The 16,740-nt window shown below is 39.6% G+C and overlaps 1 protein-coding gene across 3 annotated transcripts in view; it reads right to left on the bottom strand.

The window, feature by feature from the left end:
• Nucleotides 1–1,107: 1,107 nt before the first annotated feature.
• Nucleotides 1,108–16,740, bottom strand: part of LOC110169969 (enhancer of polycomb homolog 1-like) — a 112,732-nt gene continuing 97,099 nt past the window's right edge. For 2 of the 3 annotated variants that reach the window (XM_055151175.1, XM_055151173.1), the window contains 4 exons: nt 13,830–13,972; nt 12,712–12,853; nt 9,378–9,705; nt 1,108–7,435 (listed from right to left, as the gene is read on the bottom strand). In XM_055151175.1, the coding sequence (XP_055007150.1) occupies nt 7,363–7,435; nt 9,378–9,705; nt 12,712–12,853; nt 13,830–13,972 (686 nt within the window). In that variant the 3' untranslated portion in view covers nt 1,108–7,362. Of the gene's footprint in view, nt 7,436–9,357; nt 9,706–12,711; nt 12,854–13,829; nt 13,973–16,740 lie in introns of all 3 variants that reach the window. The other variant, XM_055151174.1, reaches the window with a different exon arrangement.

Raw genomic sequence — 16,740 nt, 5'->3', positions numbered from 1 at the left:
CAACTTCCTGCTGTCTGAACTGTGATCTAGTTCCTTTTTTACTTTTAGAGTTATCACACTGACATTTTTATTTAGCAGTGAAATAAAGAGCAGATTTTTGAGCACAAAGTTCAACAGATATAAGAACGCAGAGAAGAAAAAGTTTGGTTTCATTTCAAAATTAATGCGTTTTTTAATTCTTCTTCAATGCATCTGTGGTTTATTTGGATGAACTGGGAAAAAGAGACAATTTTTATTTTTCATTTTTCAACCAGATCAACTAAAATCATTGCAAAAAGCTTCGAAAAATCCACTTGTACGTCCTGTAAACTAAAGAAATCCTTCAGTGATCAATAATTATTTGAACTGTTGCCAGAGCGATAAACACTTGATATGAAAATACATGTTGAACGGTGAAAAAGTTCTCAGAAAAACAAAACAAAAAACAGGTATTACAAGTGTTATTCATCTTCACTTGTGTCTGTGTTGAACCGTCTTTTATTGCCGTTGGGAGAAAAACTCTGGTTCAAAGTCTGGACTCTGGAGTTTCACACGAGGAAGACGAGAAAATGTGGATGAGATTTAATAACTGGGTCCCGCTCTTTTTCACTGACAAAATTTCAAAACTTTACCAAGACTTTTTCAAGAAGTGAATTCTCTCTTTTAAATAGTTTGAGCTTGTTTGTTGTTGCGTTTTATCCGTTTTAACTTTTTAATCTGGAAAAAACAAACAATAAAACAAAAGTTCAGCCCAGGTCCCTGCTTTTTGAACTGTAATCGAGTTCCATTTTTCCTTTTAGAGTTTCAAAATTTGAAACCATGACATTTTTATTTAGCAGTTAAATAAAAAGCAGATTTTTGAACGTTTTAAGCCCAAAGTTGAACAAATATTATTGTGCAGAAAAAGAAAGGTTTGGTTTTATTTCAAAACGATTATTTTTCCATTGTTTTCAAGTTTGTTCATTCTTCTCCAGCGCATCTGTGGTTTATTTAGACAAACTGGGACTTTAAAAATCCCACAAAAAAATTTAAAATGGGTATTCTAATGAAAACTTTTTATCTGGAAAAGACAAAAAAACAAAGTAATCAGAGTGACACAAGCACAAAAGAGTCTGGAGTCGTGTGTGGTTCACATTTAATGCCCTAGGCTTTATTCTTGTCTTATTTTAGTGAGAGTCGTCACATGTTTTTGTCTTTTCAGCCTCCAGGTGAACACACGCGCGCTCACGCACACACACACACACACACACACACACACACGTACACAATCACACACACACAGTACACACACACACGTACACAATCACACACACGAGTACACAATCATACAAACACACACACAGACCATCTCAAAAAATGTGATTATGAAAAAGGTCTAGATTTTTTTGCCATCAGAAAATCATGAGAAAATCAAACCCAGATATTTCAAACTTTCAAGCTTCATGACTCTATAGAACAGGCATGTCCAAACTACGGCCCGTGGGCCAAATGCGGCCCTCAGACAAAGTTTTCTTGCCCCTCAGGCTTCCAGGTGAATTGGCTCAAATTACCTCGCATCAATTAAAATTAACTTTTTACTGCAAGGTTTTTGAAAGTCTACCTTGATAAAGCAAATATTTACTATTTAGTGTGTGGTTTTGTTGATCTTTGCATGAATAAAGGGGTAGTTCAGTAGCTCAGCTGGTAGAACATTCGCCCACTGATCTGAAGGTTGGCGGTTTGATTCCAGCTCTCGACATAAAACATCACAGGTTGAGCGGTCAGATCCACTGACCCACAGGTTGGCTGGTGTGATTCCAGCTCCCACGGATGAATGCTGTCGTTGTGTCCTTGGGCAAGACACTTAACCCACCTTGCCCACAGTGTGTGTGTTCACTGGTGTGTGAGTGGGTGAGTGGTTCCTAGTTGTAAAGCACTTTGTGTGCCTTGAAGGTGGAAAAGTACTATAGAAAAATGTGACTATTTACCTGATGGTTCATTCTAACGTGTTAAACACATATTTCAGTTATTCACTGTACTGAGCATCAGTCTGCGGCCCTCGATCGACCCTCGATCATCCTCTGCTTCTTCTGTGTTTACAGATGTGGCCCTTGATGAAAAAAGTTTGGGCACCCCTGTTCTAGAACATACGGGTTTGACTAAAATGAGACAAAAAAAATACAGAACTTTTTCACGATATTCTAAATTTTTTCGAGATGCTCTGTAAGTACACAATCACACACACACGTACACACACAAACACTCGTACACACACAAACACTCGTACACACACAAACACTCGTACACACACAAACACTCGTACACACACAAACACTCGTACACACACAAACACTCGTACACACACAAACACTCGTACACACACAAACACTCGTACACACACAAACACTCGTACACACACTCCGCTGTAGCGCGGCCTGTGCCCTGGACCTCTTCACAGAAGAGAGAGACTCTTTCCCCAAAGGAAGGCACCCAAAACGTTATGGCCTCGCAGCCGCCCGGAGATTCTTTTCACAAAGAAAAACAACTGAACAGAAAGAGGCGCGGAGGAGGGGGGGGCGCAGATTACCCACGATCCCCCTCGGTCGGCCCTCTGAAGTATTTTTGATATAAAACTGGAATGATGAAACACATACACGCTCCTCCCTTTTCACCTATGCATGACACCACGAAATGAATAGTTTAGCAGAGTTTGAACCAACGACGTCAGCACGGTTTTTCTCGGTACGGCGACGTTTTTACGCTCGTTTACGTCGGCTTGAAGAGATTTGATCAGCACCATCCAGCGAAAATATAATGGAGAGGGATAGTCACACTGCGGGTTGGTTAAAATGGAGAAAAACACAAACCGTGACTATTTTCGAAGCTTTTTTTTTTTTTTTTTTGCATGTTCAGACTCTTCAAAAACTACGATATGAAAAGTTGATATGATTGACGACGCTGAGCCAACGTAAACGCTCCGCAACGCCGCACCGAGCGAAAACCGTGCGTCGTGGTTCCAAACTAAGCTAAAGAATGAAGTCTTCCAAAACAAAAACAAAAAAACAATTATTTAAAAAAAAAACTTACAATCATATTCACCACAATAAAAAATACAAAAATAACTGATTTCTGTTTTACAAAAAGTCGGTGGGATACACAATATGAGGTTGTTGGGGGGGATGGGGGGGGGGACCACTTGCATGAAAATAAAAGGACCCCGTTAAAAGAATACAAAAGCAGCTCTGAGTTATCAAAAACAAAAACGTAACACGGAAAAATATAGTGCTTAAAAACGGAAGCTGCAAAGGCTTCTGGGAAGAGACTTTATCCCTGTGTGGGGGGCATTTCTGGATTTCTCTGTGTGTGGGGACTGGTACTACAAAACAAGAGATATGTTTAGTGATTTTTATTTTTTTTTTTAAGTAGATTTTAAATTTCAAAGTTCAGATTTTGTCTTCATTTTTGATTTTTTTTTTGTTCTTGGAGTTCATAGCGCTTAAAACGTTAAAACGCAAACTAAAAAGACGCAAATATACTGAAGATAAAACGATACTAAAGCGTGAAAAAACTCAAATACGAGCCGATTTAAAGCCTGAAATCGGCGATTACCAAGAAATTCAGTTGTGAACGAGGCCGAATATTAAATTAGATTTGAAAACGATATGTTCAAATTACCAAAAAATGTAAATCAATTATCGAAAGTCCAAAGTAGAGCTCAACGATTTGCGAAAAAAAAAAAAATAAATTGCGATTGTTTTGGCGAGTAGATTTGCGATTAAAAGGTGCACTGTGCGACTTGTCCTGTTGTCTTGTCTCCATGGAGATGTGCTCTGAATGTTCCGCAGTATGGCCCATAAACTCGAGAATCTCCACGGAGACTTGCGAGCCAAATTACGGGTCAGTTTGCGGAGAGGCGAGCCCACCCACGGTAAGAATTCATGTTTTTTGAAGATATTTTTGAGCGATAAAAACAGCCGTAGTTGGATAAAAGTTGGACAGATTGGTTTAAATTGTCCACAGTACGGCATTAAACTAACGCACTAACATCTCCATGGAAACAAAAGCGTTTGAGGGCCTCTACAGAAAAGTTACAGAGTGCAACTTTAGGTTTTAACGACAGGATTTTTTTCAAAGTTCACCAGAAGAATTGGAAAAAAAGACTGAAATCTGAACTAAAACAAAAAAAATGACAAGAATTACATTTCAAAACAGGTTTGTAAAGAAGTAAACTACAAGATTAGCAGTTTTTAAGCTAAATAAAACGGTGTATTTTGTTGTTTTTAGTTCAAAATGTTTTTTTTTTTTCGATTTGCTGATTGCATTTTTTTGATTCAATTGCGTTTAATCTTGCAGGATTCATACTAAGCAACACTCAAACGATTATTATATTTAGAAAGGACAACTATTAAAATAAAATAAGCAAACGTGTGATTGAGAAGTTTTTTTGTGCTAAAAAAAGGTGGAAAAAAATGTTGCATAGTGCCGCTTTAACCAAAAGAAACTCATTTGATCCGGGCAGGTTCTTGTTTCGTAGTACCAGTCTCTCTTTTAAATAGTTTTAGCTTGTTTTTTGTTTTATTTTATACACACACACAGAGAGAAACCAAAAAAAACCAAAACAAAAAGGGACTCAAAAATTAAAACTTGGGGTTGTGGGCGGGGCCTGCTTCACACTTTACGAAAATACCCAGGAGTCCGAGCTCGCTAAACATTTACTACAGCACAGGAACCAACGAAGGTACAGTGTACAAATAAAAAAATAATAAAAACAAAAAAAACAAACCAAAAGGAAGTTGTTGTAAACACAGCACAATAAATAGATAAAACCAGCAGGCTCCGCACCATGCACATGATGTTAAAGGCCGTGTCCGAATGTCTGCCCCGACCCGGAACCCCCCCCCCCCCCAGTCACGACATAAACCCGCAAAACACTTGTGTTGTCACGATACCATAATTTTAACTTCATTTCGATACCGAGGAACAGATTTGATGGCGTAGACCGTATAAAAAAGTGGACTAATCGAGTTTAAAGTCGCTCATAGTGTTCGGCTCCAGTCAAACGAAGCTCATCGAGGGTTGAATGTGTAATGACTCTCTCTCTTTTTAATTTTATGATGATTATTTATGTTTTGATTTGTTTTAATTGTGATTTTAATGTTCTGTAAAGCACTTTGAATTACTTTGTGCACGAATTGCGCAATACAAATAAACTTGCCGTGCCTAGAAGCGAATTTGGAGCAGAGATACACACGCATTAGGAATTGTTTTGCGAACTAATTTATGGACAAAACGGCAAAATAAAAAGAGCAGGATCACGTAGAGTGGGTTAATTTAAGGTTTCCACTCTATCACTGACAAAATTTTAAAACTTTTAGATGATTTTTTTTCAAGACAAAGTAAATTTTCGGTAAAAAGATTCTAAATTCCATAACTTTTCCAGGATTTCCGTGATAGTGGGATAGCGGCGTGTTTAGAGCGGGGATCCAGTACATATCAGGAATTTGAATTGATTTATGGACAAAATGGCGAAATAAAAACACCAGGATCACATAAAGCGGGTTAATTTAGGGTTTCTACTCTTAGACTGACAAAATTTCAGTGATTTTGATGTTTTTTTTCAAGACAAAGTGAATTTTCCGTCCTACTTGGGTAGAACTGATCAGATTTTTAGGGCGAAATATGAAATGTTGACTCTTTCCACTCACTTTATGGTTTGGTATCTGTAGTGTCGTGAAAGAAATACTAAATTTCATGACTTTTCCAGGATTTCCGTGAGAGTTTGGAGTGGAGATACAGTACGTATTAGGAATTTGAATTGATTTATGGACAAAACGGTGAAATAAAAGCACCAGGATCACACAGAGCGGGATAATTCAAAGTTCCCACTCTTTCACTAACAAAATTTCATAACTTTACCATGCCTTTTTCATGACCTAAAGTGAATTTTCCATGACGTGTAGATTTGATCATAATTTTAGGGCTAAATATGAAATGTTTATATGTGGGATTATAGTTTTTTTTAACATTCAAAATACTGTCAGTGCATTTATTGTCGTCTCTTTTAAACAAAAATTGCATACGGTCCTAAATAATCACAATAAGAACGCTGTAGTTGCGTGAAGGAGATACTAAATTCCATGACTTTTCCAGGATTTTGATGACTGTGGGAACCCGGTTAGAAGTTATAACGGCATATTTGGAGCGAAGATACAGTACGTATTAGGAATTTGAACTGATTTATGGACAAAATTGTGAAATAAAAACACCAGGATCAAGTAGAGTGGGTTAATTCAGGGTTCCACTCTTTTTTAGCAAAATTTCCAAACTTTTCCATGACTTTTTCATGTCCTAAAGTGAATTTTTCATGACTTTACAGCACCTACATGTTAAGAATTTATCATATTTTCAGGGATAAATATGAAATGTTAACTCTTTCCACTCACCTTATGGTTTGGGATTATAGTTTTTTTTAACATTCAAAATACTGTCAGTGCATTTATTGTCGTCTCTTTTAAACAAATAACAACAACAGCGTAATAACTTAACAGAAAGTGAAAGATGCACTGAAATTTTCCAAAACTTTCATTGCATTTACAAAATTCGATGACTTTTCTAAGCCTAGAAAATGACTTTTTTTTTAATAGGAGCGTATTTGGAGCGGAGATACAGTACATGTAAAAAATTTGAACTGATTTATGGACAAAACGGCGAAATAAAAGCACCAGGATCATGTAGAGCGGGTTTATTTGAACATTTTAAGACCAAAATGAGGAGCTTGACAGCAGCGGTTACAGAAAGGAGGGGTGACGTTTTTTCAATACAAAGCGAACTGGAGCCAGAGCCGATGGAGCCGGAAGCGCGCCCATGCTCACTTCCTACGTCCATTTATATATAGTCTATGCTTGATATTGATTTTGATCATTTTAAGCAGCTTTTTTTTGTATTTGTTGATCTTTTGTTGGTCTTACACTAGTTCTAGATGAAAATTGTTCAGGAAAGGACAATTTATATCCAGTTTTGTGATATTTTTTTCTTGTTTTTTTGCTTCAATAAATATCTAGTTCTGATAGTTTTAGCATTTATAAGTTTTTCATTTTTTCTTTTAATATTTTTGATAGTTCTAGTGCGATTCAGACGCAGCTCACTACATTCGGGCGGACACTCGGACACGGCCAGACTCTCCTCCATCTACTTGGCTTTTTTCATTTAGTTCGACTCCCAAGTGCAAAACATCACAAATGGACAGTTCGTATTCAAGTCATATATACAGGGTTATTACAAATATGTTAATGTACACATACTAATTTAGCCATATTCATACTTTACACTTGGATTTTTTCTCTTTTTTCATTAACAGTAACAAAATGAGATTAAAAAGCGCGGCGCGGGTGAGGGCTCCTGATGCTACGTCACCTCCATGGCCACTGTGTTTTCTGATAAACTGTTCAGAGACGCTTTCTCCTCCTCGTGGTTTTCCCTGGAACAGAAAAAAAAGACACAGGAGTTAGAGATATAACGAATGAAGCAGTAAAGAAGACAATTAGACAGTTTGTGTGCATTTCTGTGCACTGGCGATGAGGGTATAGAGCCCAGGGGCGCGCAACCTACGGCCCTTTAATCTGTTTAATCCGGCCTGCCAAACTTGAATAATAATAACAACTTTCAGTTTTAAAAGTCATTTCAATAAACAGTAAATACCGTGGACTTGAAAGACAGGTATTTTGTTATAATGATTTTCAATTATGAGATATTTCAATCACATAACACAATGTTTTGTTGTTTTTTTTTCTCTTATGAGGTGGATTACAAAAAAAAAACTCCATCTGCTGCTGGTCCGGCCTTTCCGTCAAATTTTAGAACCGTTTGTGGCCCTCGAGTCAAAAAGTTTACCCACCCATAGAACTATAATAAAATCTGGAAGGTAAAATCTGAAATCTGGCGCCACCTAGTGTCTCCTCTCAATTTAATTTCTCTTCAGCGACTAGATCAGGAATCAGAATACACTAGATGGTTTGCAAGAACTCTGGAAGTTGTCGACCGCGCACCGACCGATCAGTGAAGAGCTGTGAAGACATGATGTCAAACTCAAGCGTCTGTCTGTGTTCCTTTTGTGGAACAGCACAATAGTAAACAAAGCGGTCAAGATGGATGTAGACGTTGTGTTGGCAACGATTCCCGAGATCAAGGATTTCGAGGATTTAAGGTGAATTTTATCAAGGGGAAAGACGTTATTGCCCTTCTTCCTTCCGGATTTGGGACATTACATACGTCACGACCAAATAGAAGCGATTGGTTAAATTAAAAAAGTACTCGCCTACCGTCGACCGAACAAATCCTAATGCTGCGAGGTCAGACCGTTTCCATGAAGTGAAACTGGCTGATGAATCAGACTAGCTCATTGGGCACGTGGGCCCAAAAATGCTTTTCTTTTCCGCATTTACTTCCTCAATACGGGCTAGTGCCTCCCACCCGTGTGATGTCTGTAACATGCACGGTGTGGTGTGTTTGGACCATGGATCTATTAAAATAACTGGACTGGGTGTTGCTGCTTGTAGGGACCTTCAGTTGTTGTAGTGACACTCACTGGTACTTCTTCAAAAAAAATTCCTTGGACTGAGACAGGATTTTTCTTATTGTGCACAATGTAATCACAAACTGCTCGTGTTCGGGTGACAGGGCACCTACAACTTTTACCTATTTTTAGATCAAAACCTTTCTCTGCTCAAAATCCTTCAGTTGACTTAAAAAAACACTTTATTATCATTAGCTCCGGCTCCTCTCTAGCTCCTCTCGCTCTGACTGGTCAAAGACGCGATACACGAGACTGCGCTCCATGCGTGTTCGCACTACTACGCATGCTCGGTCAGCCTGGAGCCACTGGAAGTACCTCGCCGGGCTAAAGGCGAATTTGGAACCAAGCACCATTGAGCTCAGTCCATTGACTTGAAAGGGCAGCCATTTTGAAACCCCGGGGCTTGGTTTGGGCCAATCAGAGCGAGAGCTGCTAGAGCAGAGCCAGAGCAGGGCTAGGATAAGTTTTACAAAGCTACCTTTAAGGTGCTTTGAGAATTTAAATTTTTTTTAAAGTTTGTGTTGTGAAAGAAGGTCACATGAGAGGGACTGATTTATATCCAAAGAAACAGTATTTAAAATGGAAACAAGCAGGAAGCGACCCTTCTTCAGACCAAGTAAGTTTTTTTAGAGCAATAAACAGTAAATAAAATTGAAATAAATAAACACATAAATACTAATAAACAAATTCATAACATAAATACAAGCCTGATTTTATTTTACTCTATTTTTGGCTAAAAGTGACACTGTGGCTTTAAGAAAATGTGGGATTAAAACAGGGTATGAAACATTAAATAACAAAAATAAAGCTTGTGTGCTTGTCCTTACATGTGCCGCTGCTGGCTCACCTTGCAGCCATGTCCATACTCTGGGAGCTGGACACTTTGGGCAGGCTGGGCAGGCTGGGCAGGTTGGCGTTGGAGGAGAGCTTTAAGGCGGAGGCGGGCACGGTGGCCAGGGCGCGGGGCAGGTGGCGGGAGGTGGGGACGCTCAGACACAGGTTGTTCCCGATCAGGACCTGAGTGGTGGAGGGCGCCGCGTTGCCGAGGAGACCCAGGGCCGCCGCCGCCGTGGGGTGGGGGGCGGAGGGGGGCTGGGACGGGCTGGAGGGGTTGGGCTGCAGGAAGGGCTGGGGGCCAGAGGGGGCGCTGGAGAGGTGCAGGCCTTTGAATACACCTGGAGAGAAACAAACAAGACTTCAGTATTTATGAGCAATATCAGTCATGACTTAAAGGTGCACTGCGTAACATATCTCGTGGAGGAGCTTTCGTCTGCTCGTCTCCATGGAAATGTTATTGCTTTGTCTAGAATGTTCCACCATCTAGATTAAACTTATCCATCACCACGAAGACACGCTGGTTAAAGCACTACGCTACATTAGGAATTACCGTATTTTTCAAACTATAAGTCGCACTTTTTTTCATGGTTTGGGTGTTTCCTCCGACTTATACATTAAAATTTTCACACTGAAGCTGCGAGAGGCTCTAGTCTTGTGTGTCAGTATCTGCTGCTCCTGTTCCTCCTGCACCACTGTCACTTCACTCTAATGCGCATGTCTCCTGCAGAAAGAGCCTCTGTCCTGCTGCAAGTAGTGAAATATTGAGCTGAAAACAGTAATCGAGCAACAGAAAGAAAGTTTGGAGTGAGCGAGAAACTTGTGAGGGACTGACGGAAACGTGGGGATGGAGAACACAGCTTCACGGTAACTGGGAGGATGCGCCATGAAACTTTCCTCTAAGTCAATGGATGGATCAACAAGGTCTGGACTTCAGTGACACTGAAACCATCCTGTCGGGATTCAGAAAGACCGGAATAATTCTAACTGGAACTGACGACAGATGCACAGAAGAGGAAGTGTCGCTCTGTTTACCTCCGGAGGTCACGGAGTTGCTCAGAAGTGACACCGAGGATGAAGAATTGAATGGATTTAGTGATTTGGAGTGAGATGGAGAGTTTGGTAAACTTGTTCCGTTCTGTTGTTTATGTTATAGTTTATCTGAAGAACTGTTCATATGTGACGTTAACAGTCTGTTGTTCTCTGTTCTGTTGTTTTTACTAGAACTTGCCTTTTAGCAAGAAATGTCGGTTCCTGGTCTCTGATTTTATAAATAAATTTCCCCCAAAAAGTGCGACTTATACTCCGGTGTGACTTTTATGTTTTTTTCTTCATTACACATTTCTTGGCTGGTGCGAATTATAGTCTGGAAAATACAGTACTTTGTTTTCGAGCAATAGAAACACCCGTATTGAGTAAATGATATAGATTTACATGTTTAAAATCACGCCATGGACATTCCAAGCAAAGCAATCACATCTCCATGGAGACAAGCAGGTAGCAGAACCTCCACCAGAAAAGTTTTTGAGCAAAATGTGTCTTGCCCCAGTACAGAAGTTTTGTTTAAGCAGCTCTCGAGGTCAAAATAAGTCTATGTGCGCAGTCTTATTATTAAATTTTAAACAGTTTTATTGTCCAGAACCAGGAGATGCAGAGTTAGCATGTTAGTTGATGGCATTACTCTAACGGCAAAAGTCCGCTCTGGTCTCTGAAAATTGTGAAAAGCTTTTAGAAACTCATCATGGTGAATAATTAGCACGCTGAGGCTACGTTTATATGATGACGGCCTGAACAGAAGACGCAAAAGTGGCGTCGCGTCTTCACTTTTTATTCCGCGTTTAGACGATGTGCATACGGTGACATGATTTGGTATACACGTCAGGTTTCTGTGTACTGTATGTGACGTAAATGTGTAGGCGTGAGCAGATCTGACCAGAGTTTTGCGTCTTGGGCAGTGTAGATGGAAACGTTACGGAGGAGCGTATTCAACTTTTCCAAACTCTGGAGGATGGTTTCAGATTTTTGCATTTTTAAGCCCCCAAAACGCCGTCTCCGTCTAAACAAAAGGCACTTCTGATAAAATACTCGCTTTTTCCCGCAAGTGTTCTCATGTTAACTGGCTCTCAGAATGTGTTTGGACCACTGCAAACCGCAAAAAAAACCCCAAAAAACCAAAACAAACAAATACAGCAGCTTTAAAGTCTAAATTGTGGAGGCAAAATTGTATTCCCAGAATTTTGTTGCGCAAAATTTTTAAATAAATTCATGAATAAATCCTTGAAAATGAGTCAGGCAGTTAGAAATGTCATGCAGTACATTTTCTATTTAGATAATGTTTTATTTAGCAGAGAAAAGAAATGAACATTTTAACAGTAACCATGGCGACTGACTACAGCAGCGCATAACTATCCAGAAGTAAGCATCTTTGAGAGTCCAAAAAAAGCGCTATAAGTTGATGTACTGTCGTTATTATTAAAAGAAGCAGAAGCAGCACATGGAAACATGATCTGGTGTGCGATATCAGACAAATGGGAGCGTTAGAGCCACGTTTAGAGTCTCAAATGAGTGAAAATCCTGTACAAATTACATCATTTCATCGACGGATAAAGTGACAAACGCCCGGAGTCTCTGGAGCAGACTCTAGTGCAACCAGACCTCCGCTCGGTGCAATCGGGTTTTCTTTCTTTCATTTTTTTTTTTTTTTTTTAAACAAAGAGTCACGTGGTTTTTGTTGATGCAACGAAGGCGTAATATTCCACTGTGATGCAAGGGGGCGTCAGCGTGTCTGTTAGTTTAATCTGGGGCCGAAAATGAGATAGACGCTGTATTGTTTATCAAATGAGGCGAGTGCATGACACATAATTGTTTTTAATGGGGGATTTCTACTTTTTTTTTTATGTGAAAGTGGCAAGATAAGACTAAAATTTTTGAATTAATATCAGTAATTTCACTAAGTATAATAAGTAATATGATTTATGAGACATTTGCTTTTAAATCCACTATAGATTATGAAAAGATGGTAATTAAAAGTACTTTCAATTACAGCTATTTTGTAATTTAAAGGTACAGTGTGTAACTTTCTGAAGGTGGTATGTTACTAGTATGAATCCATGGAAACAGAAAATTAAAAACATCCTCCTTTGAGATTTTTTAATGCCATACTGTGGAAGTTTAGAGTCAAGGAAACAAAATTTCCACACAAACACACAGTTGGTTTTGCTCATAGTAAAGACACATGTTTTTCTATTATTTTCAGTGCAATAAAACTGCCCAAAATGCAAAAAAATACAATAAAAGTCTATGTTTGTAGTTCTGTCGCGTAGTCCAGGTTGCGTGTATAAACTGACCAGCGTTGGCGAGCACTCCGTTGACTCCGGTGTTGAGCAGGATCTCGTCTTTGGACTTGTAGGTCCGGAGCTGCTCGGACATCACCAGAGCCGAGGCCGCGAACTGAGCAGACGCCTGGTCCAGGGTCTTAGACGAATTAGTCTGAAACAAAGAGAAAGGGGGGGTTTATACATGTACAGCTACAGATATATACCACATTTTAGAGTTATGGTTATTAGAAGAAATGCCAAGATTTTTTATTGATTATTAACAACTATCAGCATTACAAAAAATATTAGATTATGACTGGGCAATATGATAATAGAATGAATCATATTTCCGTATATAACTTTAAATTTGTTCATTAAATTAAAATAAATCATTAAAATAAATCCACTGTGTGCTGTCTGCTTCCATTTGAACGTTATTATTGTCAGAGTAAATATAAAAATATCGAATCATTAAATGCGATGATACAGTATCGATATCATGAGCTGCTGTATCGATATATCGCCAAGAGCATTTTTTGGTGTATTTTACTAAATTATTTTGTTACAGCTACAGTTTTGTTGCTTGTTTTGAGGAAGGAAACTCGTTTATGTGACATATTTGACATTTTCACTGTTTTGATGATTAAAATGTTTGTGTTTCATATTCACTTTGCAAACGATGTGGTTTAACAAAGACTTTTAGTATCACAGCCATGATTTAGACTTTCTTTTTTATTGAACCTTATCGAATCGATTTGAAATATATCGTACTGAATCGAAAGTGCACTGTATCGAGATATGTATCGTATCGTGGTGCAAGTATCGAGGAATGTAAATCGGCAACTTCTTAATGACACCTTTGTAGTTAGAATTACCATAATGGCAAAGATCTGGTGTCTAAAAGTTGAGAAAAGAGTTTATAAAAATTTATGAGTTCTGTTTTCACAATTTTTAACTGTAAAAATCGGGAGTACAGACCTGTGTTTTGGTGGGCTGTGGGGGCTGTAGTTTAACATTATAAACAGTGGTACAGACCTGTGTTTTGGTGGGCTGGGGGACTGTAGTTTAACATTATAAACAGTGGTACAGACCTGTGTTTTGGTGGGCTGTAGTTGCTGTAGTTTAACATTATAAACAGGGGTACAGACCTGTGTTTTGGTGGGCTGGGGGGCTGTCGTCGCTGTAGTTTGTTGTTGTTGTTGTTGTTGTTGTAGTTGGCTCTGCTCCAGCTGCTGTCTCTGCATGAGGGCCAGCTGCTCCTGGTGCTGCTGGTACTGCTCGACGGTGAACACTGAGGACACAGGGAGGACAGGGTTAAAATAAACAACACAAAGCTCAACGCACATCTCATTAGGGCTGTAGTAGAACGAATAGTCGACTAAAAAGAGAGCATGACAAAAGCTTTCAAAACTATTACGTATCTCTGTTTCTGACCCAAACTGTGCTCACGAGACTTCATTGCAAGTTCATGCAAAAACAACTATTTATACAGAAAAAACCCCCACAAGGAAACGATGTATGTATATAAAGACAATAGGGATGTGATACTGCAAAAAGTCTCACAATAATATCGTGCGCTCTCACAATATATCGAATCACAAGTTCCTTTGCTTAAATTAGGGCTGTCGCGATAACCGCAAAAATGGATCACTGAGATGCCCAATGTGATGGATGTTGGGCATCCATGATCACCGCACGTGACCAACGTGGCCCAACCCAAAGTCCTGCATGGATTTTTTTTTTTTTAGAGACCCACACCCACTCTGACCAGTTAACCCGTATTCCATCGGTTACCGGCCGTGGCTGTGATAACCCAGGACTAACCCAGGACTAACCCAGGACTAACCCAGGACTAACCCAGGACTAACCCAGGACAGGTGACTGCAGGCGAAAGGACCACTGCAGAGCTCTGTGTCGCACAGAGTTAAGTGCGGCCGTCGCCCGATCGCGCTTTGAGGACACCTTGCTCGGGGTTCTCTCTCAAAGGTTGTATGGAGGATTTTTTTTTTAGTTTCAAATTGTCAAGGAAAGTTTAAAATACCATTACAAAGACGCAGCAGCCTTGTAATTAAGATGACCAAAAAAAAAAAAAAAAAAAAAGAAAGAATGAAAATCTATCAACTGTGGACGTAGTGAGGCCAGATAAACATCAGCCAATGGATAACGAGGCTGCCTCATTTTCTATTGGCTGTTAGGTCGTCAATCAAACTCCCTACGTTTCTAGTGTAACTGACTCGCCGGCGCGCAGGGATTACGTAGTTTATGCAGCAGTTCTTAGAGGTTTTTTTAAACTGTAGGTTCTTTACATTTTGCACAAAATTTGTTGAGATGGCGGGCAAGAATCCACGCCCATTTCGCAGCAAAAGAAAGTCCGTTTCTGATTTCGCTGAAAGAAAAAGAGAAAGGGAAAAGGAGCAAAGCCAAACGGAGGTGATTCTTGGAGATTCCTTCCAGCGATGGTGCGACTGAAGCAGACGAAGGGTCTAAAATCTGAAGCGTCGGTCGCTAAATTATTTCTAGACTGGAAAATTCAACGGTAATTCTGAACGCACACTGGCTGTAAACAAGCGTGATTTCTAGAGTAAGGAGGCGGGAGGAGGTGTTTCTACTGAGGAAGGTGGTGTCACGCATGCACAACATTTGAAAAAGGACCGTCGCTGTATTTCACTTCCCTTAAAAAATCCTCTATACAACCTTTAAGTCCGCAGGTATCAGACCTGGAGCAGGACTCTGACCCGAGCTGCCACAGTGAGAGCTGGAGAGATGCAGTGGCACTTGTTCCAAAGCCAAATGTTACTTCTCCCGCATTACACACGCTATATCCTCACGACAACCAGAGTACATGTGCATCTGTGCAACAAGCGCACCATCAGAGAGAGTTTTCAGAGCTGCTGGAAATATTATAACTCCGGGGGATGTGGGGTGGGGAAGCACCGCAGGAGAAATTCCCTAACCACAATGTATTGTTTTATAGTAGAAAAAGCAAATAAACATGAAGAAATACATATTCCATGATTCATTTCAGTGCAGAAAACATGGAGAGATATGTTTTTTACTTGAATTCTTGGGATTATGATGGTAATTACTCGCACCAAAATCAAAAGTCAAGGTATTATAAAAGCAAAAAAGTGCCTTATCTACAATTATATCAGCCTCTTCACAATATCGCAATAAATATCGTACCGTAAGATGCATATTGTGAAAATCGTGGCCTATGTATCGTATCTGCAACTTCTGAATGATACCCAGCCCTTGTTTTTGCAGACATGTGTGTTGTGTCTCCCTTATAACCGCACTGACATCACGCTGGGGACGTTCTACATGTATCTCTATGATGGAATGTTCAGCTAAAACGTGCCTGTACATGTCTTCGTTATAGAATTTCTCACATTGTCCGGGCCTTTTCTCACACCCCCATTTCAGTCCGGTTCTGTATTTATCTTTGTTTATGCCTCATTCTGCGTCTGCATTCCTACGTTCTCACAGTCACGACTCCGCTCCCGAGTCTCTCACTGAACGCCACATTTTTCACTTTAATTATAAAACCAACCAGGAGGAGGAGTCTCTGTATCTGTGGTAAATAAACACATCGCTCACACAGACACCGGCGCGGCTCAAATTATTCCTCAAACCCGTAAATTCCGTTTACAAAATGGAGCCGGGCAATGATTTCTAATTGATAAAAACAACAAACTTGCTGCGTAATCTCCCAGACAAGCGTGCAGGCCAATATTTCTGCACTTTGGTGGTTAATTTTACAGTCCATTCCAGTTTCAAGTCCGTGGGTATCTGAGTTTGAATAGACGCAATTAGCAAATCGCAAAGGCTGCAGTTTTTTAAGTACCATAATTTCCCCCACAAACAAAACTATTTTCTAATGCATAAAAACTTAAGCCTGTAGTTTAGATCTGTATAAAAATGATTCATTTATTAGTTTGTATGATTTATTTCGAGCACTGTTCAAGGCTCATAAGAAGAAAAAAAAAAGACAAAAAAAAAAAAAATACATCTTTCAAATGAACCACATGTACAAAATGATTTTAAACTAAGGCTGTTCAT

Source organism: Boleophthalmus pectinirostris, unplaced genomic scaffold (assembly GCF_026225935.1).
Source record: "Boleophthalmus pectinirostris isolate CB_2022bp ecotype Guang Dong unplaced genomic scaffold, ASM2622593v1 HiC_scaffold_15, whole genome shotgun sequence".
NCBI classification, from domain to species: Eukaryota; Metazoa; Chordata; class Actinopteri; order Gobiiformes; family Gobiidae; genus Boleophthalmus; species Boleophthalmus pectinirostris.
The sequence above is the reverse complement of the archived record's forward strand: the minus strand, read 5'-3'. Positions and strand labels throughout refer to the sequence as shown.